The sequence below is a fragment of the Maniola hyperantus genome, chromosome 15, assembly GCF_902806685.2.
Source record: "Maniola hyperantus chromosome 15, iAphHyp1.2, whole genome shotgun sequence".
Lineage (NCBI taxonomy): Eukaryota > Metazoa > Arthropoda > Insecta > Lepidoptera > Nymphalidae > Maniola > Maniola hyperantus.
In genome coordinates, this window is record NC_048550.1 from 7248909 (window position 1) to 7276348 (window position 27440).

Below are 27440 nucleotides of genomic sequence, written 5' to 3' on the forward strand. Positions count from 1 at the left end.
GTCATGGCCCACTTCCACAGTGCAACTAATCATTCGACTTGTTATTTCCAGGTAACGTCAATGGAGTACGCAAAAGGACTGCGACAAGTGAACACGCTGTGCGGCGACACAGTGTGGCTCGGCACCGAGGACAAAACGATTATCATCTTCTCCGGCGTCGAGCCCGAGAAGCAGGAGAAGCTCACCGAGGTAACCACTGTAGCGGCCGTCACGCAGATCAAGTTCCACTGCGATTCCATGTTTGTGGGCCTCGCCAACGGACGAGTGGCGGTGTACCGCCGCAACCACGACGACTCGTGGGCCCTCGACGAACCGCTCGCGATAGAGCTCGGCGACAAGCCCGTGCATTGCATCCTCCCCGTCGACGGCATCATATACGCCTCGTGCGCCAAAAGGGTCTTCGCCATCAACGCCTTAACAGCCGAAATCATGCGAATCCTGGAACTAAAAGGCGAAGGCGATCGTTCCGTTAAGTATCTCGCACATTCCGGAGTAGGATTATGGGCTGCGTTCTCCGACTCCACGTACGTCAGCCTGTACCACGCGGAGACGTTTGAACACTTGCAGAATATCGACATCGCTGCTGATGTAGCCAAAACCATTGGTGCTAGAGAGGGAAGCAAACCAGCTTATGTGTCGGCGTTGTTAGCTGGCCAGGGACTCCTATGGGTCGGAACGACTGCGGGCGTTAGTGTTACCGTGCCGCTCCCTAAGTTAGAAGGACTACCGCTTATTGGCGGTCACATGGCCGTGTCATATCACGCTCATGCAGGGCCTGTCACGTTCCTATTATCTTTGACTGCGGAAACGCAAGCCGATGTCAATGTAGTTAGACGCAACCTATCCAACGCAAGAGCTCTAGCCGAAACAGTCCAGGAGCTCAAAGAAGAAGAAGCGAAAGAAGATAACGATAAGCATAAGCTGGAAAGGCGGATATCAGAAGAAATGAGCCCGTACCGACCGCAGCGCGTCCAATCCGCAGTCATACGTAGAAAGAAACCCGGCGATGTAAGACTGAGTAAGACGTTACCAAAGTGTGCCAATTTGAACGCGTGTGATGTGTATGGACTGTTCGGAGATCTTATGTTCGTTAAAGACTGTGTTGGTGAGGCGGATGTGAGTGGTTCGGGAGGGGAGACTCTAAGACGGAGCGATCCTGAGTTAGCTGCGATCCCTTATCGAGTTCGTACGTTAGATAGGCGGCTAAGGATGAGGGCAGGTCGACCGCGAAGCTTAGATTTATCTAGTTGGTCGGTTGACTCGCGAGCGTCTAGTCTGTGCACGTCATCCGGTAGCGAGGAATCTATGGCTTTACGCGGTGTGTCTCGAACTAGTTCGGGCGCATCGGGGGCAGCGAACCTAGCTCCTATGGCTGCTTCGACACCCGATTCCTCTTCAGGAAAAAGCAGTGCCTCCGAACGGTCAATATCCCGAAGCGATTCCGCATCAGCCGCTCCAGAATTGCGTACCAAAAACAAAAGCGCGGCTCGGAGTCTTCGCGGTGCTGATTATATTGTAGGTGATAGTATGGCGCGGCGGTCTGTGGTGACGGTGGTAGGGGGTCGCGGATACGTGGACTGGCGGCAGACAGCAGACGCGGCCGAGCGCCCCACACCAGCAGCCGAACCCAACCCCAAAGACGCACATCTCATCCTATGGGAAATGCGCATGTAAACTAGTATTACGCATGTGAACATCCACATGAGAATTTAACATTGAAGCATTTTAGGCTACGTCATGTAGACTTGGAAACTATAAAGGTACAGACAAATAATGGTGTAGTTTTTAATGCAACAGGATCATACATATGATCGTCACTCCGAAGTGCATTGCGACAACCCATACCGTAGTAGTTTATCTGCACCTTGTGACAGTCATTTGTCATTATTGATCAACGGCTCGATTGCAGTAGAATGACAGCTACAATGTCACGATCGTAATCACCTCTGATTGGTTGATGCTCGCTCACTGTTGGCTACAATGCATTGATGCAATAAGAATAGCATAAATTCAGCCAATCAGAACAATTGAGATTGTAATGATTGATGCAGGATTTTTGGAATCGACCTACTGATGTCTTGATGTAGCCTTCTTACAAATTGTAAATAACCAGAGCACCTGTAGATTACTGTAAATTTAACATTGAATAGTAGTGTATACAGATTATTATAGTATTGCTAACCATCTATGAATACCTTTAAAATTGCGTCGCGTCGATCCGTGCCTAAATTGATTGAAATCGCTTTGATTTATGTAGAATGTGAATGAAAAAAATTTACACTGAGTGTAAATATTGTGATAAGCTTTAAATTATTTTTGGATGTTAGGGCCTATACTGTTTGTGACCCCTATTTACAATGGTTTGTAGTATGTAATTATTACGTCCAGGTGCATTATTTTTGTGATTTTTTTTTTCTATATTATTCATGTTATGTAAATTCTGAATGGATACTTGATGTATTTTTGCTAGTTATACATTTGTTGGCATACCCTTATGGAAAATAGCAGTATGTTATAGCAGACAAATTTTGGCAATTAAAGTTAGGTAGGTACTTAAAAATCATCATTAACACCTATATTTATCTCTATTGCTCACATCTCTTTGACACAGTATTATACCAATACAAAAAAATGCGTCGAATTGAGAACCTCTTCCTTTTTTGGAAGTGATTTAAAATTCGTATTATTCTAGAAGTTATTATGTCCCTACAAAATTGCGTCCCAGTTTAAGATTACATTATTAAAATTAAATCACTAAGTGATCCTGTATTCGAACAAATTCTCAATTTAATATTCACAATATCAATAAATTAAAAAGTAAATTATACTTGGAGCTGTATGTATTTTCTGTATTTAATAATGTAAACCGCCATATTAACAATAGAATAATAATTTTGTTATGTGTAATTATTTGATTAAACTATGTAAAATATTATTGTAAAAAGAATATTTCGTTTATAATAATTAATTATTAATATTTACTTTAAATTTTCGACTGGTTAATTTATTTAACCTTTTAATAGAGAAACCTAGTGGCCTTAATTTTTTATTACATTAAATAGATAAATAATATAAAGCGGAGTTAAGTGTTAAATGTTATGCAGGCTTCACACTGTCAAGCATATCATCCAATTTGCTTGAAGCTTGAAACTTTCAAGATCACACAATTGTATTTTAAAAGGTGAAGATAAATTCGTATGCTTGTATGCGTGATACATACGGGTAGCGACGCAGACTATATCGCGGCGCGGGGTTTACGCACCTTTTGATATTTACGAGCGTGCTTGAAATAAAACAATATAAAGTTGAAAACTAAAACCCGTCTACGATCATCTTAATAAACGCTGAAATACTATAGTATAATTGGGTTTCTCTCGCTTGGTATATTTTAATAGTCTACTATTTATGAACTATTTTTGAAAGTATTTTTCTCTTTCACTTGAAAATTTAATGACCCCCACTTTTTTGGATGTAACATCCGTCACATCGATTTTGTTCGTATAAAATGTAGCCTATGCCACCTTATTCATCAAAATCGGCCCAGTAGTTTAGCTGCTACAGTGGAACACACACAGATACAAACATACACACATAGGTTGCCAAAATCATAACCCTTCTTTTTGGTTTAGCCGTAGTCGGTAGCCCGTTACCAGGGTTGCATCATGCATGATCAAGTTTTCAAGTTGAAAGTTGAATCTTGCAAACTTGATCGCGCAGAGAGCATGACAAGCTCTCACCGGACAAACTGATGATTTAGTCAAGAATTGAAGCATCATGCAAATTGGAAGATAAACTTGACGGTGTGTGGGATCCATTAAGCAAATTCACGGGTATCTGCTATTTTGTATGTATTTAAATTTTCCAGTGTGTGATTATGATTACGGCATTCGTTTAAGCTTTATTGTTAGACATAGTTATGTCGCTTTAAGAATTAGACTGATTTAGCTTAAGCGTTTAAACGTATTTTATTAGTTTAATTTAAACTGTAAGGCGAATGTACGACATTTCGAACGAAAAAGCTCTTGAAGGACATCAATAAATTAGCGTTCATACAACTTTGGGTTACTTTTTCATATGGCAATATAATATATTAGTAACACTTTTTTATATATTTTTTACTTTGTCTTTTCTTCCTTATTTCACACGGTTACGATATAAAAACAAAAAATTTAAATAAAAATCTTAAGCTTTGCATTTGAAATGAATAGAAATGAAATATATTTTTCCATCAAAAAAGTAGCCCAATTTGATAATGCGATGTTCTTTCAATAAACTTAAGAATCTAACCAAAATATTACTTTGTATGTTTTTTTTATTGCGAATACATGTTAATGTGGAATTTCTTGATGTTAAATGTTGCACAAAACTAAAGGTTGTTCTGTCACAAAGTGATGTTTTGTTAAAAGCTTACTAGCTTGGACGTCCCCTAAGGTATCAATAGTTTTAAAGTTTCTGTCTAAGTGAGTGATTTTACTTGACCCGGTAACAGAAAAACGCAACTTGCACTTATATTCAACGACTAAAATTAATTATTATATTTACTCATCAATAGCTTTCGTTTGACAGTTAAAAAAACATTTTTAGTTCTGCCTACATACCTGTAAAAGCAGGTTACATAATGCTTTTTCTTCTATCACGATATGACCACGTTAATTAAAATCACCTGCTTAAGACTTGACCTAAGTTTTCATAGTTAATGTTTGTATGTAACAATTTTATTACTGTTAAGACCTACCTGTCTGTTATATCTAGAATTTTCCTCATCAGTAATAAAAGTCTTATCACGAGATCCAATGACGATGACTTTAAAAACGTATTTATGTTTCCTAATTTATAAAATATCCTTCAGATGATGGAATATACAGCCTCCTCCCCAACTTTTGTTAATTATTCAAGTAAAAAATACAACTTTTTTAGAAATGCGCAATAGAAGCGGCGGCGACGCTTGGTGGTCTGATTAAAAAAACAAATCTGTCCCATAATAGGTACAACAATCTCTTACTATTTCGTTGTCATTTATGTACGGTCTTTATTAATGCTTGTTATATTACTGTGGGTCTATAAAACATGGATTATAACGTGTCATTATCGTATAACATTTTTCAGTATTGTGTACACCTCTTAGACAAGGTGTAATGTAACAAAAGTAACATAATCTGGATGCGCCTAAGATAAAAATTGAATAAAAAATAGTATATATGTGCCAAATTGTAAATTATTTAAACTTCCATTGTACAGATAAATAATTATGGTATATTGTACATTACATTTTCAATTTTTATTTATATCCTCAAGAATGAATACCGAATGGTAAACTTATAATTTGTCTCAATGATTGATATTAATGTGAAAGAGGAGTGTCTCGAATATTTACAGGATATAACACAAGAAACCTCAATTTTTGTTTAGTTTATAAAAAAATTCTTTACACTGAGAAACGTCACAACATGTATGTAATAAGGTGTAAATAAAATTTAAGTTTATATGTATACACCTGTATTTTGTGGTTTTATTTTGAGGGTGGGGACGCCCCGCGCTAATCCGGTGCGGGATAGCCCGGGTGTGCGGGGCGTCCCCCCGCCTCATACCACGATTGTCATCGACTTGTCGCGAACTATACCTACTGTGATTTCGAAATAACTTTTATTGAGCTCATAATATTAAGTACAGACCTACCTAAAGTACGCGACAGGTCGAAATGGCAATCGGGATGTAAGGCGGGGGGACGCCCCGCATACTCGCACGCCACCCGCACCGAGTTTGCGCAGATGTGTATTTTGTTTTTACACACACTTTTTAAAATTACCTGTCTCTATCTGTACCCAAAATTGCTAAATCTATTTTGATGGAATTTTAGCATTCAAAAATTGATCTAGGCTATAAATCACAACAAAATAGGTACTTGTGTAGTTATTATGGTACCTATTGTTAAAAACATAGTCACGACAAGTTTTGAATTAATTTATTGTGGTAGGTATCGGTAAAATTCACTATTTCATTTAGGGTGGTTGGAGTTATAGTGGACTTATGGCAGACCTGAAAAAAATATAGATAAAATTAACTTTCAAGGCTCTTTCTAATAAAAATGTAACACAGTACAGTCAATTACCCTATACATGGGCAACACGCATTTCTGTCAATCTTATTTTTATCAGTAAGAGCGCTGCGCACTCACCCGGATCCGAATCCGTAAAAATACGTCCGGAGATAGTCATAGAACTATATTTTGTATGGTAGCTTACTCACTAGATCCGACATCCGTCATCCGATTTCTTTCCGTCATCCGTGAGAATACCTCAGACGTGGATATGTCAAAGATGTCCGCTGAATAGCTTGGATTTGGATCAGAGATCGGGTTAGTGCGTAAGCAATATCCGAATTCGGTCCTAGTTTTTTACTTTCGGATTTTCACGGAATCGGATCGGATGAGAGCGTAAACGCTCTGGCCTACGAAAATATGAAGTATCCTGAAAGCTTAGTATAACTAGCGTAGTTAATCGAGTAAGTAACAACACTAAACTAACGTCTAAGTAAGTAGGTCTAAGCAAGCAAATGTAGGGATATCCAAGCAGCGTTACTGGCGCATTTTCAATACTGATTATGCGTTCTTTATAGCGGGTCTTAAGGCGATCTAGGAGATCTCAAGGGTCAAAACACATGGTAAGCAGTCAAATATTCATGTCAAGTTATGGTAAATAGTCGAGATATACGAGAGCCGGCTTTACAAAAACACCAAACTTGGGAATATTGCACTTTGGTCTTGCTGCCTACCTATAATACATGTATCTATCATTAGCAGACATCTTGCGAACATAATAAATAAATAATGACGTCAATAAATTAACATACGATATCTTCGTTTGCATTCCTTAAGCGCTTCGCTAAATGCTTCGCACTCGTGCAAGTTTTCGTGGTTCGTGGCGCACTGCAGGAACTGCGCTATTTCATACGCGCAGGGTCCACTAGGCTCTGTTCCCAGTTGGTAATTTTGCGGTAGTGATTGTATTACTTCTTCTCGGCGCCGACCAGTAAACATACTTGTTATTGCTTCTCCTGCTAAGTGTCCCTAAAATTATAAGTTATAATATTGTACGCGACAGGTCGAAACTGCAATCGTCGCGTCCGGGAAGGAACCTGATTGCCATCTCTACCTGTCGCGGACTATAGGTATCCATATTATAAATGCGAAACTGTTTGTTTATTGGCTTGTCCTTCAATCACGTCGCAACGGAGCAACCGATCGACGTGATTTTTTGCCTGGGTATAGTTAAAAACCTTGAGAGTGACATAAAGGCTACTTTTATCCCAGAAAATTAGAGCTTCCACGAGATTTTTAAAAACCAAAACCCACGCAGACGAAGTCGCGGGCATCAGCTAGACGTTAAGTGTAAAGTGTGGAAAGATTTGTTTGTTTGTAAGTTGTAACTACTGAACCGATTTTAATAATAATTCTTTCACAGTTCACAACCTACTAGGAATCTACTTTACCCCCTCACTTTGTAAAACCAAATCGATCAATAAGTCGCCTACTGCACAGGTATAGTCCGCGACAGATTGAGATGGCAATCGGAGTATGAGGTGGGTGGACGCCCCGCTCACCCGTACCGCGTTAACGCGGGGGCTGTGCGGGTGTACGGGGCGTTCCCTCCCCGATTGCCACCTTGACCTGTGGCGTACTATAAGTACAAAGCCAGCGATCTTTTTAAAACGAACTGTTAATGGATTAGGTACGTAAAATGTGTTACCATAGTGGTACCGACAGTGACTCCCCCCGCTACCGCAGCCGCGTCTCTGAACACGGAGCGGCGCGGCATTGGGGTCACGATGATGCGAGGAGGGTGCGCCGGCGCATGTTGGTCCGCACGCGAGTAGCGGGAACGACTACTGCTCCAACTGGGACTGCGTCATAAATTATAATCTTACACCAATTTCGAGAAAGAGATTAGCCACCGAATCCAACTCGGCTGGACAGCATTCGGGAAGCTTCGAGATGTCGTCTCGTCCAAAATTTCTGTGTGGAAAGCGCAGTGTTGGAAGAACGAACGAGTCACAGGGAGCCGCTGGATGCCAGCGGCATGAGGAAGTCCTTTTAAGAGCCCTCTGTCCAGCTGTGGACGTCTATAATTCATAATGATGACGCCACGGTTTAAGGCTTAGTGCTTTATACCACTTGGATTTGATTTTCGCGAAGATCTGTTTTACCAATCATCTATAAGTCTAAAACTACTGAACTGATTTTAATGATTCTTACACCATTCGATCCAGAAGTAACATAGGCTATATTCTATTGGGCAATGCACGCACAACAGATGGAAACGTAAGTGCGGAAACCAGTCCAAAAATAGAACGACTTGTCATTATGCTTATACATAGGTATATCAAATTTAAGCAGGGCGGATCAGCTAGTAATTATTTTACAATAAAGGCTTGGATACACAACTGAAACAACTCCATGAAGTTCTAGTACAAGGGTAAAGGAATCTATTGAGGGGTTTGTACTTCGTATTGTGAAGCACACTTAGGAGCCAAACTAATGCAGTCTCCTGACTGCAGTAGTTCGGTTCCTAAATGCTCTGCAATATGACATAATATACCAATCAACCATCATTACAATCTTTATAGTTCGTTATTACCAACTTCAAAGAGTAGCATTGGATATTTTGTTTTGTTGTTTTTAGCGAAATAAAACAATGAATTTTTGGTTTATTGTCTTTTATTTTATAATTAAAAATATCACTAGAAATGTAAAATAAATGGGGCATTTATTTCTAAATCACGTCATTATAATAAAAATAAATCTACTAAAATTTTTTAATGATCAACATTATTAATTGAGAAATTAACTAATAACTATAAAAATTACTTGGCAAGTGTCTCATGTCGAAAAAATGGAACGCTTGAATTCTGAGGTAGCCTTTAAAGCTGTCCAACTTATGAGTGTATAGCTTAAGTAATGACAACAGATTTGTTGGATATTATCAACATAGTGTTTGGAACAATTCAGAATGTGATAGATATATGTATGAGACACCTAAGTATTTGTTAATTTAGATGTGATTGTTAATCTTGCATTGACGTAGAGCCTCATTAAAACCTTCGCACAGGGTAAGGTCGTGCTGTTGTTGGGCGCACTCAATGAATTGCTTGATTTCCCAAGCGCAAGGTCCCTGAGGCTGTTGGCTTTGGTATTGGTTGAGTGAAGCCTGGGCCGGCTGCTCTGGCTGCTGTTGTGCAGGCTCGCTGCTGCTCCCTCCACTGAACATGCCGGTTAAAGCACTACCAGCAACATGGCCCTAAAACAAGAAAGAAATTTTATGAATAGCTAGAATGAGAAATAATGATAGCAAGTGTATCGTACAATGTACATGAGTGAGACAAGGCATTTTATTTTCAGCAGCACAAAAGTTACAATAAATGCAATTGTTGGAACTGCACCTGCATTTTAGCCAATACCAAAAGAAAGTCACAAGGTGATTGCAATTGTCACACTGTAGCAGTCAAATACTGTTTGATAGAAGACCTGGGTTGGTACTTGGTCTGCGTGTCAATGATATTATTTACTTTGATCAAAGGTACTAATTATATCCCACAAGTTCTACTTTATCAACTTATATATTGTAATGTTTTAGTTCTGCCAGAATAACTATTATTATGGGAAGAGAAAATTGTGCTTTTTATTATTTGTCTGAGGAAAGTTATCTTGAGAAATTTTAATGACATAATTTAAAACCCTAAATCCATGCAAACACAGTCATGAGAATCAGGAGTAGGTAAGTAATTTTAGAGATCACTTAATATCATTATGGTATAGACAAAGTAAACACATTTGCAAAATAACTGGTATATTCTTTGAAATTCTTTATATACTCTTTATATGTCATTAAAGTCTTAGACAAATCTTTGGAATGATAAAATACAGCAAAAGTTATTATTTTAGGAAACTTTTCTAATATGGTTACAAAATCATTGTGCAAAATCATGTTTACATCCATGTCAAGACAACGTCCAAGACACGTGAGTCGTACGACTAAGAATATTGGAATATCGCCAACAATGAATAATTAATAGTAAATATGAAGACATTTGGGGAAATATAGGCAAAATGTTACGCAATTTCATTTTTCTTTCCATGAAATCGACTTAAACAGATTATACGTAAAAAGCAAATATTATGTTACGTAACTGAATATTAGAACTTACCACAGCTGACCCTACGGCGACCCCACCAGCGGTTGCTGCCATTTGTCCAAACATAGAAGGCTGCTGAGGCTGGGCAGTAGCCATGGCTGGAGATGAAGGAGGAGCATGGGCCGGTACTCTGCTCCGTTGCGGTGGAGGAGCAGCCCTGAAAAAATAACCTCGTAGGTTATCTGATGCACTAATCAAATTACATTGCAGTACATCACTTAAATAATATTTACCTACGCGGCGCTGGAGGCGGACTTGCTGATCGTCCACGTCGAGGCATTTTTGAATAATTATCACTTTTTCAATGCTTTTTAAAAACTTTTTACAACCTCTTTTTACAACTGCACTGCGATTGGCAGACGCACACGCACAGACGCCAATGACACTTCCTGCTTCCACTTGACAAAGACACTGTCAAGTGTCACATGTCGTCTTTGAATGTCATAATTATATTCTAGAACTTTTAAATTTAGAACCGCCTCTATATCGTTTGTTTGGCTAAGAAAAGGATGTCATGTCATACAAAATTAACCTCAGACTAAGAATCAAGAAGACTTGGCATCAAAATAATAATACCTTGTTAGAGCAAGCTAGGTGTATAGAAAAGCTCTGAAGAGTGATAGAGACATAAACACAGTTCTTTGTCTTTGTCATAGTTTAGCTTTTTTTTGTTGGGCACGTTGTAGTTTGTGCCCAACAAACCTCTGTGACAGTAATTTATTGCGAAATTATTATTATCGATAGATGTAATTTGTAAGTACCTATGAATTTTGTATGTTTTTTTGTAAGTATGATTATAAATTCACAAGATGATTCCGATTAAACTGATTATGACGATGATTCGAAAGATTCTCATTGATTTGAATAAATATTTAAAAAGTAACTATTTGTCATTTTATACAGTTCTTAAAAGATCTGTTCCTTCAAAATATCATTTATTTTTTATTTAATCATTTATTTTACACAATAAACAACAAAAAATAGGTCACACAGATTTATATTCACGTTTGGGAATATGATTCCTAATTCTATTTGTTAGGATGAATGTGCTAACGCTACTCTCTTCACGCACACATGCGTACCTTGTATTGTACACTTGGTTACCACAAGTAAAACGCGCGTCGCTTCGTGAGATAAAAATACTATATTTCATTAAATCCACAAATCACTACTAGGTTATCTATAGAATCCCTGACTCTATGCTTTAATATGGTGACATATTACCATATCGCATATTACAGTCATTTCCGTGGTTACATAGGTAGGTACGTGGTAGGTACTCTTTGTCATTTCCGATGGCATGATGGCATTAAATTCACACTAAATTATGTAAATTATACAATAAAAACATGTGATAAAAACAAAATACATATATAAAAAATAGATAAGTAGTTAACATTAGTTACCTACCTGCCTTTGCGGCTGGGCATAGCTTTGATAATTTTATTATAATATTATCGGATTTCTGTGGAACTTCATTAGTTAGTTACATGATTGAAAATTGAAAACAAATTATTTAATTTATAAGATAAATCGTCAGATTAATTTTTTAAGTTTTTTTACACTAAGTATCAGCTGCCAAACTTTTATGCCATAATTTTTAAGCCAAAATGAGTACCTGTTATAGGTCTATGGCCAAAATATATAATGCGATGCGTATATCTGTGGTACTAAGAAGGGTAGGTACTAAATGAGTTATCACCATAGAGATGGTAATCATTCAGCTAAAGTCATCACCATGTTATCACGCGCCTTTTTAACTTTTTGCGTCAACTGTCATGTCAAAAGTACTATTTTAATTGTGATTTTAATCACAGATTTTAATGATTTTAGTCCGTCTGTGTTAGTCTTATAGGATAAGGCATACAGTCCGTTCACTACTACAAATCTAGACAAAGGTTTGTTTTCTCATTCACACTAAAAAGAGAGCACAGATAAAGTTACTAATGTGATAAACAGAGACGCAGCTAACCTATTTTTTGTCCGTTATCGTGTAACCGACTTTTTTCAAGGAATACAACTTTAGTTGCAAAACAAACTTTGAGAATTCGTGGCGTCATTGTATTTATCATTAGTTATTTACTTGTTTTCACATAAAAAACGTTTAATACAAATACTGTTGAGCGGTTTATACAAATATTGACTACTAAACAATGGTAATTGTCGTGTTATTCATTGTTACTAATCGTTAGGTACGTCGTGCTATCGCTATCTCACACGCTGTTACCATAGTGCTTTAGTCTAGCTTTTTTAATCAGTGTACGGTTCACTATAATTTTTCCCCTGCTGTCATGTTGGCACAATTACTTTGTTTGCTTTATTATTTAGAGTTTAGGGTTTATTATTGTGTCATTTACAATGGTGCCAAATATAACGTCAGGGGAAAAGTTATAGTGAACGGACTGCAGTCGTAATAAACGTGGTTAAGAATTATTATTTCTTGTAGAGTATCAACAAGGCTTTAAACAGCTAGAATCCAGAGCCTGGAAACCAGTTAAAAGTTAAGAGTGTGGGTTACAGAACTTGGATTCAAGTGTCAGGACTGAGTCACAGAGTACATTGAATATACGGACTGAGTGTCAGTGTCAGTCACGTCAATTGGACCGCGTGATCGTCTTTGTCGCTGTTGTTATAAATCGCTGATAGAAAAGTTTAATTAAATTAATTTATAAGTGAAAATGGGAAATTTTGAAGCCGGACAAAAGATGAATGTGTACATTATGGCTGGATTCACCGTAATAATATGTGTAATACTACACTTTCTTTACAAGATCATCTTCCGCAATAGAAAATGTGAACCGCAAAATGTTGAAACTGAGAGCGTAACAGGTATGTTTATAATACTTTTTTTTAGTAAATATATCATTATATTTCTTATTAGCTGTAATAAAATAGCAAAAAAAAAACAATTTTCTACGATAATTTATCCATAAGTAGGTACTTATTATTAAAACTAACGAAAATACAAACGCCAAAATCGACATGCGGATCTAGTCTAGCGGGATACCCACTAACCACTATGTACTGTTAACCGCCAAGCTGGTTACTTAACTGTAAATGATCGCTACATAACAATTAAGTACGGAACTGTTTATTTCTAAATCATTTAGGACTGCATTTTTAGAAAATGTGCTTACTATACTTTTTTTTATGAAAATACTCCGAAACCATTCTCATAGATATATATTTACTTACTTGTTTACTTTAGTAATTTAAGTAAATTCAAAAATAGCTGTAGCCTGTATTATTTGGAAAATATATTTACTTAAAGTAGGTATTTAAGTATCACTTCATATATTGATTAATTTTGTATGGAACATTTTGCAATACTTATGACGTATATTATTTTGATGAACAAGTCATAAAAAATGGTATATTTTTTATATATTTTTATAAATTTAATAAATTATTTAATTATTATTTAATTTAATAAATTATTAGTTCCAATTCATGACAAAAATTGTATTGAAAATTTTGCTTAATATTTAACAGCATTGATAAACATCTGAACAAGTAAATGTTTGAAATAAAACACTAAAAGAGAAAACAGGCTTTATGGTCTAGTATGGTTATGATTCACAGTGTTTACTTTATTCTTAAATAATATTTATTTAGAGTGTATGCAGTATGTCATGAAATAAATACTTTAATTAAAATACTTGATATTCCATACAAAACATGTTTATGTATTTTACTTAATAAATTATATATATTTATTAAGTAAATATTTACAGAATGAAGAACATTGTACAATTTTTGTTTGAAAAAAAAGGAAAGTTTTTTAGGGTTCTATACCTCAAAAGAAAAAATGGAACCCTTATAGGATCACTTTGTTGTCTGTCTGTCTGTCTGTCAAGAAACATTTCTTCATGTCAACAACAGCAGACATTAGGGGAAAAATCTGAAAACCGCGAATTAGTGGTTACATCACACAAAAAAAATTAAATTGTGGTCATGAACTAAAAATTAGTATTTTCATTTTTCGAAGCAAGATAACTATATCAAGTGGGGTATCATATGAAAGGGCTTCACCTGTGCATTCTAAAACAGATTTTTATTTATTTTTATGCATCATACTTTTTGAATTATCGTGAAAAATGTCGAAAAAATGCGACTGTAGTACGGGACCCTCATTGCGCGAGCCTGACTCGCACTTGGCCGGTTTTTTATAAATAAAGTTCTTTTTTATAATTAAAGCTTCAACATAGGGATATCTTTTCAAATGATAATAAGATTCTTGTTTGTGTTCATGAATGGAAAGTTTTTTTTATCATCCCTTTAGTCATACTAACAACCATAGATAACACACTATACAACTACTTTAGGTGAATCAATAAGATGAATCTCACTGATCATTCTGTATAAAACTACCTACTTAACATGTTTTCATCAAGTTTTAGGTTTGTCTCTGACAAACTTTATATTTATAAAAGCATTCAAGCCATGTTAGACATGACTTAATAATATTCAGCATTCCTCTTTAACTGCATTAAACAGCACTAAAGCTTGTGCGAGGAGAAAGAAAGACCTTTAAGTTTTTGATGCTTCAAAATTCAAATCCACCCAAAGCCCATGATAGGTTTATCACATGTGCAAATCTATTTATTTACTTAAAATTATTAAGTATCTCATCAGTGTGTGTACACCAAATGTACCAAAGTGTTTTCTCTGAAGATTTCTATATGATTCATATATTTGACGGCGAATTGTAAGACAAGTCACCAGATAGTGAAGTGAAAGTAAATTTTGAAATATTCACAAACCATTACTGAACCACCAATGCGATTCTTGCTGCATCTAAAAAATAATCTTGATTTAAGTCTACTTCATACATATAACATGCAAGTATGTCTGTTCGTTACTTGCTTCTTACAGCTACACCAATACAAAAAGATAATTATTTGGCACAGAAATGGCTTGCAATTTTTAGAGAGTCTTTGGTTATTTTGAACTGTTTGGGGAAATATCTGCAGCATGTTAAGTGTGTGTTAATGTTGCAGTGCCTTTTTTACATTTACTTAACTAATTCTTAAGTAGATACAAGTTGGTAGTTTTTACTTAAACAAGTTAATAAATATATTTCTGATGCAAAAAATACCTAAGGTATAAAAAATATAATACTTAAGTACTTTAAAGGTTTTTCAGTAATAACTTTTAAGTAACTTAATGTAAAATAGAAATAGTTCATAAATTGTAATTAGCACGAATTTTTTTGTATTAGCATTTACTTAACATAATATAATAATTTGTGATACAAGAACAATGAGATTCTATTTAAGTTAATTTAAGTACCTACTTTACTCCTTTTTAGCCACAATTTTTATTCAATCTACCTAATTTTAGTTGAAACTTATGAACAATTAATTGTTATCTAATAGTAAAATCATGCATGCAGAAAAAATGTGTTAAATTGTGAAAACTAAAAATATAAGTTACTAGATGATGCCCGCAACTTCGTTCGCGTGGATTTAGGTTTGTAAAAATCCCGTGGGAACTCTTTGATTTTCCAGGATAAAAAGTAGCCTATGTCCTTTCTCGGGATGCAAGCTATCTCTGTACCAAATTGCGTCAATATTTGTTAAACGGATGTTCCGTGAAAAGCTAGCAGACAGACACACTTTCGCATTTATAATATTAGTATGGATTACGTGCCAAGTTATCACCATACTGTCAATTATGATGTCTTTTTTAAAATAAACTTAAAGTATTTGCATCTTTTTCTTTTAAATATTGCTAACGCAGTCGCGCTAAAAGGACGGCAAATGAATTTATTAAAGACTCTAAATTTTATCATAAATTTAAACACTATGCCCAAGACTGGAGCCTAAAATCACGAGGTTAGACAGTTTTAAATTAAATTAAGTTTCTTCCTGTCCTTTTCTTTTTACATTGGTAAGAAAAAGGACGCGAATACTCTTAAATTATGATGCCATCAGAATCAGTACCAATGCGTATGAGTGTGGCTATTTTATAACATACAGTTTTGCATGATAAATCTAGCCGGCTATTTGACCAGTCGATCGCCCGTGCACGACTAGCCTTACAGACAAATCGTTGATTAGATTATTTTACCTGGCTTTCAGAGGCCCTAACCGATCTGACAACCGAATCTACCACAACCGAGAATCGACCAACAGGAAAGAACAAGAAGCGAACAGCATGGAAGACAAAAACTGAGTTCAGTCACCCGTGGCTACTGAAGAATCTCAAAGGGCATCCCGGCACAGTTCTTCTCATGGACTTCTCTGCGAACGGAAAATTTATGGCCGCTACCTGTAATGGTAAGTCTCTCAAAATTTTCTACTGCTATGGTGAACGGTGACTTGTCATAATCATAATCATAATTTACTTGGATAATTTTAACTAACCCAATAAATGTTACATTATGGAGCTTATCAATATTTTAATTTATTTATTTATATATCTATTATTAAATAAAATACAAGTATGACATCTGAAAATATGGGAATATAAAATCTTATCTTAATCCCAAATGTAATTTTGAGTGATCAACAATCTTGCATGTTTTCTGTGGTTGCCCCGCTGCATTTTTTAAAGGGAAGACATACAGCAGAAGAGTGCATTGAAATTATGAATTGCTAAAACTTGCACACCAATACAGAAATACGAACGTGCCCCCTGATTCCTATTACGAAAAGTTTGATTGAGGCTGGAATTTTTTGTTTCAAGAGTGTCTGTGTTATTTTAACACGCATGATATAAAATCCCTAGTCACTAGTTCAAATCCGGTTCGAAGGATCAAAAATGTAGGGTATTAGTTCTTTGTGGATGATAGAAGGTGATAGAGTTGATATATATAAATAATTAATTATCTTTATCAATTAAAGTCCCAATGTTAAATACAGGCTTCATTTATAATTTATACTTATACTATATATACTACTTTATAACAGTGATTTTTATGTCCTCATCGTCAGAGGTCATACTTTGAAACGCTTACAAGGAAGTGGCAAATTATATTTTCCTCTTTCTAACACAACCTTAATTGAAATTATTTCATTCCTTGTTGAGGAAATTTAGCGGCCAGAAGTTTACTAAGCACTAAGGGCCACCACACACACGATACCATGGGCGATATTATCAGATTCAGAAACTACGGTTCATTCTCAACTATGCACAGCTTAACTCTAATAGAATTTAGTAAGGCTCTGGAGTCTATCATTTTGATACTACATTCAAAAGCATCAAGTCAAAATGTGATGCAGCATCAGTAGTAGCCAATCGCTAATCTTCATGCTAAAAGTATTGTGTGTGTTTTGACTCGTAAGAGCACGGTCGATAGTTTCCCGGCAACTCAGTCGACGAGCAACTCAGGCAATTTATATGGAAGTTACAGAGTCTATACGCATGGAGTTGCGGCGACTCCGTGCGTATAGACTCGGTAACTTCCATACAAATCATGGATTGTAACGGTCGTCGTCGACCGAGTTGCCGGACAAATTAGTCGACGGTGCGATAGGCTCTAAGGGCGTGCGTTTACACGTCGTCGCTAACGCAGTGGCTGGTGCGTCAATATTTGTATAGAACCGCACGCAAGTTGTGAACCCTTGCAAATACATAGATGCGTTTTATATTTCGCACCAGTGTCCACTAGTTGACGTGAACAGGCACAGAAATCAAGTAGGAAGCTAGTTACTAAATACTAAGGCAACATAATCAAAGTAGCGGTGAAAGATGTCATTAGATAACAAGGACGGTTGATCGAACGCTTTCCGATACTCGTAGTTCCGACTCGCTTGACTTGCGTTGCTCTGGTGTGTATTACGTTGGTTAACTGGCTTCCTGCTGCGCTGAGCGAAAACGCTCAATTACGTTTGCAAGTAACGAAGAGAAAAGTGATTGAAGCTGATTGTACATTACAGCACGTAACTTGCAACGCATTGACGTTATCACAAACCGCGCGCGCTGAATAAACACGGGCCGCACCGATAAAAGTCATTCGCTATATCAGTACTGAAAAACGCATAACGCGTTCAACGCGTGTGGCACAGATGGTACTGTAATGTGCCATCATCATTAGAATAAAGAGATTTACTCGTATTTTAAATTAAAAGTCTTGCAAAGTATTCTAGTCGCGTTCAGTTTATGCTTTTTATTCGATTTTTTCCGATCTTTTTTATTGTAGTAAAATATTTTTGGTTTTATCTTTTCAAGTAATCCTATATTTTGTAAGACTTTTAGATAGTTGCTTTCTTACATAATGTTATATTATGATTATCTATGCTTTAATTAAATCAAATTACGCTTAGTTTTAATATTACTTTCCTTCTCGTGCAGTTATCACCCTTTTACAGTCTTATGTTTTTTTAATTACTCTCTTCAATAAAATGAATTCTAGCCTCATAAACTAGTGCTATACAAAAAATCACATCTTAGAGACCTTATTTATACTATACATTCGTTATAACTGCACGAGGAAGCGAACCTTATCTTTTTTGGTACAATTTCTGTTATGTGTAATTTAGAGGTCCGTCGGTCAATTTTTTTTCTATGGATAGCATTAGTGATGTTACTCATTATTAAACTAAGCAATTAATCAAGAACAACAAATAAAATCTTCCTCGACTCGACTAAGCGCTATCCCACTAGGTGGGGTTCGCTTTTCGGCGTATTCTATAAACTAATCTATACTAATAAATAAAATTGAAGTGTCTGTCTGTAATTTCGAAATAACTTTGAAACGGCTGAACCTATTTTGACGGGACTTTCACATGCAAGTAGAGAATTAACCAGGGAAGTAACATATGTAGGCTACTTTTTTAACCAACTTTCAAAAAGGAGGAGTTGTGTTTTTCTACCTATATACACTGAAATCTTCGAGATTTCTGAACCGATTTGAGTAATTTTTTTAAAAATCGATAGAGAAGCTTTGCGAAATTGTCCGATAAAAAATTTGGATTCCAACTCCTGAATCCTGATGCTTTACGGACCCTGACCACAAAAATTGATGGGATTTTGAAACTGTCGGTTATAAATTGATATTGGAGACCGTACCAAGTAAAGATTTTTTGAACTCAAGGACCCAACTCCTCAGCCCTGATGCTGTAAAGAATTGCATTCTTAAATCGTGGTGATCCCACGGAATTTCTAAAGAACCATGCATTTAAATGTTTTTACGAAATTTGGCACTGAGATATCTTGCATCTCGGGGACCGGACGGGCTATTACAGATAGGCTACTTTTTGTCCTGGAAAATCAAAAGTTCCCACGGGTTTTTAAAAACCTAAATCATCATCACCATCAGCTAGTATAAAATATAACAACCGCGATATATTTAAAAGTTATATACATTTTTATCAAATATATTCTTTAAAGAGTCACAATAACTATGAATTTATACTTATTCGTTATTATTATCAATTTTTTTATCCTACTATGTAAGCCGAAGCTGTCGCATCTCTAACTTTTCTCTATCGTAAGGAAACTTGCATGTCGGAGAGTTCTCATGTTCTCAAAGGTACGTGAAGTCTGCCAATCCGCACTTAGGCGAGCTTGGTGGACTATGGCCATGGTTGGTGATGATGATGACTGCATAAAGCTGAGTCTGTAGAATTTTGCGTACATAATGTATTAGCGGCAGAGTAAGTAGCGCAGGCCATTCACTTGTCAGTCTAGTCGTGGCCTAATTGTAATTATGCAAAATATCGACACTATAAATCTAATAAAAAGTTTTTACCGTTAGATACGGAGGATGTGAGCTCATCGCCCGTCGACTAATGCGACGCGTCGATTTCTTGAGATCTTTATTTACCTAATATCTATATTTTTTTAAGATTTTTATTCGTAATCGTAGGCATTCTATAAAAATCGTAATACACAGAGTTCGTTGACATTCTAACTACATACTATAATAAATCATGATGTGCGATGCGCCGTGAGTGTCAAATAAAAAGAACTCTGACTTGGAACCTGGGTGTTTTGTAAAAAAAAATTAGAGGCACAAAGGTGGCGATATAAATGACTATATGATGACGTCGTCCGCGTGGATTTTTTTTTGAGAACCCCTTTGATAAAGGAAACGGTCATGGGACTACCCATGTCCGTTTCCAGGATGCAAGCCATTTCTGTACCAAATAAATGATGCTCATGACTTCCCACGTAGCTGTAGAGTTTTTGAAAATCCGGGATAAAAAGTAGCCCTGGGATGCAAGTTATCTCTGTACCAAATACCGTGAAAATCGGTTGAACGGGGTATAAAAAGATAAAGAATAATAGCCTGCTAATCATAAATAATATTCCCGTTTCCTCTCCAACTAAGCGTAAAGCCTGTGCTAGGAGTAGGTACGACAATAGTGCAACGGATGGGGTTTGAACTGCCGACCTTTCGGATTTCAGTCCGCGCCTTTGACCGTTGAGTTATTGAGGCTCTAACATTAGTATGGATATGGATAAGTGATCAAAATGTAAATAATGTTTGAGATTCCGACCCAGTTATCCGTTTGCTAGGCGGAGCGCGGAACAGGGTCGCAGACGTTTCGGACGAGGTGAGCGACCCGCGGTATCGCGACAATCATTCCGGTTAGGATTATCGCTTCACGTCATTTCTATGTTGCATTGCTATTTGCAACTAGAGCGGGAAACCAAACTTTTTCATGACCACTGGGAGTTGCTGACCCGCGTGACTCACAGCAGTGCGGCGCGTGGGTCTAGGCTGAGATCTATGGTTGAGAATTGAGATGTAAATAAACCGGCCAAGTGCGAGTCAGCCTCGTGCACCGAGGGTTCGGTACTCGGGTATTGTTTTCAAAAACTATAATCAAAAACTATTATGCATAAAAATAAATAAAAATCTGTTTTATAATGTAAAAGTATTAGCCCTTTCAAATGATACCCCACTTAGTAACTCAAAGTAAGATAACTATCTTACTTTGAAAATTGAAAATACTAATTATTTGTTCATGAACACATTTTAATTTTTTTTTGTGTGATGTAACCACAAATTCGCAGATTTCGGATTTTTTCCTTTACTTGCACTATAAGACTTGCCTACCTGTGATTCTAGGTCGACGGGAAATATCCTTTAGGTTTTCTTGACAGATGGACATACAACGAAGTGTTCCTTCCTATAAGAGTTCCTTTTTCCTTTTGAGGTACGGAACCCTAAAAACGAGACAGGGTAATGTCACTGTCATAAATTTGTCTTGTTTTAACTCTAAGTAAAGTCTGAGCAAAGTCAAAGTACGCTCTATAGATCTCAGCCTGTTTGTAGAACGTACTTTGACTTTGCTCTCACTTAAGTTTCAGTTAAAACGAGACAGATTTATGCCAGTGATATAACGCTGTCTCGTTTTACGAGTGTCTTAAGTCTAAGCAAAGTCATAGTGCGTTCTATAGATTTCACCCTTAGTGCTTTCCTTAGGGATCTTAGCCACATGTACCGGTCACGGGTCACAAGGCGCGTTGCGCAAGGAGTCGGGTGACTAGCTTATATCACCGCGCTCTACTCGCCGACACTCGTCTCAACGCGAATGGTACTCTACTCGTCTGCGGTGGCCCTAAGAGCGTAACAAATAATACAATAAAAGCGTACATAATGCTTTTTAATTTAACTTGCAGAATAACCAGATAAAAAGTAACCGAGGTTATGGAAAATCAGTTTCCCGCTTTACTCGTATTTTGCATTACCACATTCGTGACGTAAAGCTATTAATGCTAAACGATAGGCGACTTTTTTGAATCAGTGATGGGTAACTATCATCTCGCAAGCAATTCGACAGAGGATCGTTGGATATCTCGGGTATAAGCTGACACACGTTACTTTCTGAAAGTTTATCTAAATAACAAAGTCGGCGGCCCAGGTGGGAGCGGGTACGTCCTGTGGGGCGGGCAGCGTGTAGAACAAACTTAATATCTACAAGAAATTAGAAAGAAGACGCGCGGACGTGTCCTAATTGAAAGCGGGTGCCGAGCGGCATGGATAGTATGGCATCGCGGCCGCGGCCCCGCCTGGGCCATCCGCTAAAACAAAGACGTAATCCGCCTTTATCTGGTCTGATTTTCGCGTTTAACTTTTGTCTTTATGGGTGCCAATGCGGTAGTCACTATCATTTAGATCTTAGGACATTTCATGAGAAAGGAATGTTTTGTGGATATGAACATATTTATTTTTATTGTTATTTAGTTTATACTTCTAAAAAAAAGTAAGCCCACCAGTGTGAAACCGGTGTTAGTCCGCTAGTTATATAGCCGCTAGAAACTACAAGCTTTCACTAAGCTTCGAGTGAAACGATTGGTTTTGAGGTATCAATGGTTCTGTAAATAAAACTGCCACACCCCTTCCAGGTTAGCAGCTAGTGCATTCCATCTTGGACATAACCATAACTATTGAGATCAAGCCATTAAATAAAATCGATATCGATAAAAACTGGAATAAACGTGAGGTCGGTTACCTTATCGACACGACCCTGTTTAGCGGGCATACTAAAAAATCATCATCCTGGGCGGAAACCTATAAAACGATACTTCCATTGTAGTATCTATTTTATCAATAATTGTATCTAAAGTACGCGACAGGTCGAGATGGCAATCGTGGTATGAGGAGGGGGAACGCCCCGCACACCCGCACGTCACCCGCACTCGGTGCGGTGCGGGTTAGCGCGGGAGCTGTGCGGGTGTACGTGACGTCCCCACCCCGATTTTGATCTTAATCTGTCGCGTACTATAAGATCTGACATAGCTTTGCTTATAACACCACGTAGGTAAGCCTAAATTAGCTACTTTAAAGCAGAGTGAAAAATCGTTTCGAGACATTTTGTAGATTCAAAATTACTTATGACTGCTGACTTATGTACTCTTTCTAGATATTGGGCTGTTACCTACGATCTGTTACTTTTTATTTCTTGAGATTTTTATCGGACGTCTTCTTGTTTCTGGTTGGCCGATACGACGCGTCTTTTGATCTAGCGAATAGCATTAAAATCATTAGAAAACCGCCAAAAAGGACTTAATCGTAGGACGAGTGACGACTTAAGTATATAAACATTTTTCATTAGAAATTGGATCTGGATATGACACGTTCGTTTCGGGTTAAGGACCGTATTAACATTTATAAAACATGTATATCTAATTTAGTGCCGTTAGGTGCAAAGTTGTTTCCAGCTTTTAAAGAAAACCACTCGGACTTTATTTGCTTGTAATATATTTGCAATGCAAATATTATGTTTTCGGACGATATCCTTTGTTTATAAAAGTTTTTGACTTATTTTTGTCGTATTTGGGGGCAATCTTCGCTTTAAGGCACTGTTTATTCAAAGGGATGAGTGGCCACACGTTTCTATACTTGTATGCCATGATTTCAATGAAATGGCTAGTCTTAGATGAGGAGGCGCGGGCGACGACGATGACATGCAATCGACTCAAGTCATTTTGACGACCTCCCTGGCGCAGTGATAAGCACTGTGGTCTTATTAAAGGAAGATCCTGGGTTCGATTCCTGGTGGGGATTTGGAATTTTATAATTTCTAAATTTCTGGTGGGAGGCTTTGGCCGTGGCTAGTTACCACCCTACCGGCAAAGCCGTACCGCCAAGCGATTTAGCGTTCCGGTACGATGCCGTGTAGAAACCAAAGGGGCATGAGTTTATTAAAAACTACCATACCCCTTCCAGGTTAGCCCGCTTCCATCTTAGACTAGCGTCATCATCACTTACCACCAGGTGAGATTGCAGTCAAGGGCTAACTTGTATTTAAATTTAATTAAGGAGATTTGATGTGGTGATGTTACACGTAACTAACACCATGCATGCTCAATGGTAGAAATACGCTCCGGCTCCTTACGATACATTCAGCGCTAGCTTTATAATGAGACCACTTATTAAGAACATTGTTATTTATTAGCTACGACCTCTAGTTGTCACTCCAAAAATGTTCCTGCTATCTTAGAGTTTATATAATAGTACGATTAGAGACTATACAAAGTGTTTGATATGGTCGGCCGGAGTCGAGGACGCTTGCCCTAGGTCTCTTCACGCCGTCACGGTCACGCCGCGTCACACTTAATTGGTCCGTGCTGTATCCTCCATGATGTTACTCGTGACTCAATTTATTGCGGTTAACGTGGACACTGTTGCCAACTCTTATGGCCTATATCATCTAAGTAAACTTATAATATGTGTGCATATGGAGATACTGTATCTCCAAGGTGTTTTAAATCATTTATACCGTAGGTACAATATATACCTATAATGTCACATGGAAATGATAAAAACCAAAATCAAATCCCTAAGGGATATGATCAAATCCCGGCAGATGCTAAAATAACAACTAAATAAACATACATGTTATCGAAAAAAATGAATAGGCGCGGTAAAAAGTTGTAATTGCGTCTATCAAATATACTATTATAATATTGGTATTAGGTACTAGCTGTAGCTAGTGCGACCCCTTGGGTAACGAACAGACAGACATACATTATGTTTATATAATACATATAAGGATTATATTTTTATACATATTAGGAATACTTTTTCTTTTAAAGTTAATATCGTTGCTATATTAAAATTATATTTCGTAAGAAGAAGAAACATACACATCTACTATTTATTAATTATTTATAACCTGTCATTTGTGTTTTGTGGTGCAAGAAAGAATATACATACATACACATCATACTAATATTAATATATTATTAATACAAATCGCTAATTATGTAAATTGCAGAATTTTATTCTTCTATTATCATGGACATACAGCTGTGCAACAAATACATGGAGTGAATATTATATTATTTTATGTTAGTAGGTGATTGTCCTCACTCACCTTTAGAAATACCTTATAGAATTCAGCAGAAAATAGTTTCTTGAATATATTTAATAAAAGTTTATTTCAAACTATGGAATACAAATTATATTATAGTCCGATCAATCTAAATATATAAAAGAGAAATACCACTCACTCACTCATTCACTCACTGACTGACTGACTGACTAATCACGAAATCTCAGGAACTATAAAGCCTACAAACTTGAAATTTGGAAGGTAGGTTCTTTCTAGGACGTAGGTGTCAGGTCAGAAACGGTTTTGAAAAATTCCCCCCCTAAGGGTGTGAAAGGGGGGGTCGAAGGTTGTATGAAAGTCCTATGTTTTTGAAGTTAGAGACATGAAAATCGACATTTAAGTTATAAGCTTTAAATAATAAAAATCTGTATACGTCAATTTGGAAAATTCCCCCCTTAAGGTGGTAAAATAGGGGGAAATGTTTTTATAGATTTTTTTAAACTATTGTTATTTTTACTTGAAATTTGAAACGTAGGTTCCTTCTAGGGGGTAGGTATCAGATAAGAAAGGATCTAACTAAATTCTCCCCCTAAGGGGGTGAAATGGGGGTTTAAAAGTTATCTGAAAATCCTGTTTTTGAAGTTAGAGATATGAAAATTGGCATTTAGGTATTCTGGGTTCCGTGCCTTAAGGTGAGACTGAGTGAGTAGGTAAGTGCGGCCTTTTGCAGCGGGAAAATTTCAGATCTCCTGAGAAACCAGAAATTTTACGCGGACGAAGTCGCGGGCAACTGCTAGTGTTATATTATAATTTATAAGCTTAAGCTACCATTAAAATATAACAAGGAATACGAATGAATATTATATTATTACAGTATGTATAAAATCAACTTTTTTTTAAAATTCATTATAGGCAAACGCTTGACCACAATCACACCTGATGGAAAGTGATGATCCGGCCTACGATGGGACGCGTTTACCTGTCTATAGTATATAAAGTTGCATTCAGTACAGGTATAATTTTAATATAATATGCAAAAATATCGTTTAATATTAACAGAACAAGAAAGTTGCTTTTTATAAATATTTCGTGGGAACTCTTGGTTTTCTCCTGGGACGCATCACGCAAGCTATCTCTGAACCTTTCGTCAGTCGGTTAAAGGGTTGGGTCATGGCCAGCAGACAGGCAGACACGCTTTCGCATTTATAATATTAGTACAGATTATTTTTATGTGATAAGGTGACGAGTGCCTTAATGCTTCTACGGAATGCATGCCATTGACGTTTGTAAATGCCATAAAATAAAAAAATAAAATAAAAATCTTTTTTATTCGAATAAATTTTTACAAGTACTTACGAATAGTCGGATGCATCTACCACTGGTTCGGAATGCCTTTCCTACCTACATAAAAAACCTATACCTTACGTAGGCTCCCACGAGGATTTCTCGTACTCGTAACACAAGTCCGGAAATTCGCGAGATGCTCAATGTGTGACTAATTAAATACACATTAAAAAAAACATTCGAAAGAGACATACCTACCATGTCTGTACATATTAAAATCTGTCTGTAAATAGATTTTAATGTTAGTACAGTTGTGGTACCAAGACCAAATTTTCGAGTAATAGTCTATTTGACTTTAATGTAAAGTGACGTCAATACGCGGGACTGCAATAAAGTACTTATACAATATTGTAATTGTAAATTGAATATTTGACAGCAACCGCCGAGTTGCTTGCTGGTTCTTCTCAATTGGAAAAACCGATACTATATTGTAAGTGTAAATTGCATATTTGACAGCAATCATCGAGTTGCTTGCTGGTTCTTCTTAGTTGGAAAAACCGAATGCTGTGGTAGATTCTTTTGACAATTCAATCAGCACGTCTTGTAAAAGTTTGCTTGAAAAAATCTTTTTATTCTATTTAAATAAAAGTTATGTCTTCTCTAGAGAGTTCTGAGAAAAAGCCCTAGGGCTCAAAGGCACTGAAGAAAAACGATAACTTAAGGGTGCCTTTCGTAAAACTGGACTTCTGCTGAGGGGCTTGGGCCGAAACTAATAATTAACCTATCTATAATTAATCTTTCGATAAGTTAGTTTAGCAACATTGTTATTATTTTGTCAAAAGACAAAGTTGTTGCTTAGTAAGTAACCTATCGACGGATTACAAATTGTTGATTGATTATTTATTATTGACTTCGGACTTAAGGCGTGTCAAAATATTGCAAACTTTGAACTGCCACAAATATGCAGCATGCCAAAAATCACTCATCCATATAATCGGTCTAAAGTAGTTAATTTACAAAAATATAAATATTAGGAACGGATTTATGGTAACGAACGAAAGTATTATATAAAAAGTTTTGAATCAATTGTTTGAATCGATAAACATTTAAACTGTTAATCTTCCAGTAACTGAAGGCCTGAGGTTAACTTTTTATTAAAATTCATAATACAGTCTTGACCTCTACTTCTCTTTTACTTCATAGTTTATACATAATTATAATAATAAACACATT

The 27440-nt window shown here is 36.7% G+C and overlaps 3 protein-coding genes across 9 annotated transcripts in view; 2 read left to right on the top strand and 1 right to left on the bottom strand.

Annotated features, from left to right (window-relative positions):
- Positions 1-5499, top strand: part of LOC117988775 (rho guanine nucleotide exchange factor 10) — a 70305-nt gene extending 64806 nt beyond the window's left edge. For all 6 annotated transcript variants that reach the window (XM_034975969.2, XM_069503361.1, XM_034975970.2 and 3 more), the window contains one exon: positions 52-5499. In XM_034975969.2, the coding sequence (XP_034831860.1) occupies positions 52-1674 (1623 nt within the window). In that variant the 3' untranslated portion in view covers positions 1675-5499. The remainder of the gene's footprint in view (positions 1-51) is intronic.
- Positions 5500-6010: 511 nt separating this feature from the next.
- Positions 6011-10582, bottom strand: LOC117989123 (coiled-coil-helix-coiled-coil-helix domain-containing protein 10, mitochondrial-like). Its single transcript, XM_069503451.1, has 6 exons — positions 10422-10582; positions 10201-10345; positions 9072-9293; positions 7746-7877; positions 6850-7066; positions 6011-6036 (listed from the first exon to the last, which is right to left on the bottom strand). Exons 1-6 carry the CDS (start codon positions 10466-10468, stop codon positions 6026-6028), a joined length of 774 nt encoding a protein of 257 aa, XP_069359552.1. The 5' UTR covers positions 10469-10582; the 3' UTR covers positions 6011-6025.
- A 2173-nt stretch (positions 10583-12755) lies between these two features.
- The window catches only part of LOC117989119 (transducin beta-like protein 2), a 121455-nt gene continuing 106770 nt past the window's right edge, over positions 12756-27440 (top strand). Inside the window, exons 1-2 of one of the 2 annotated variants that reach the window (XM_034976425.2) lie at positions 12756-13017; positions 16272-16469. In XM_034976425.2, the coding sequence (XP_034832316.1) occupies positions 12867-13017; positions 16272-16469 (349 nt within the window). In that variant the 5' untranslated portion in view covers positions 12756-12866. The remainder of the gene's footprint in view (positions 13018-16271; positions 16470-27440) is intronic. The other variant, XM_069503418.1, reaches the window with a different exon arrangement.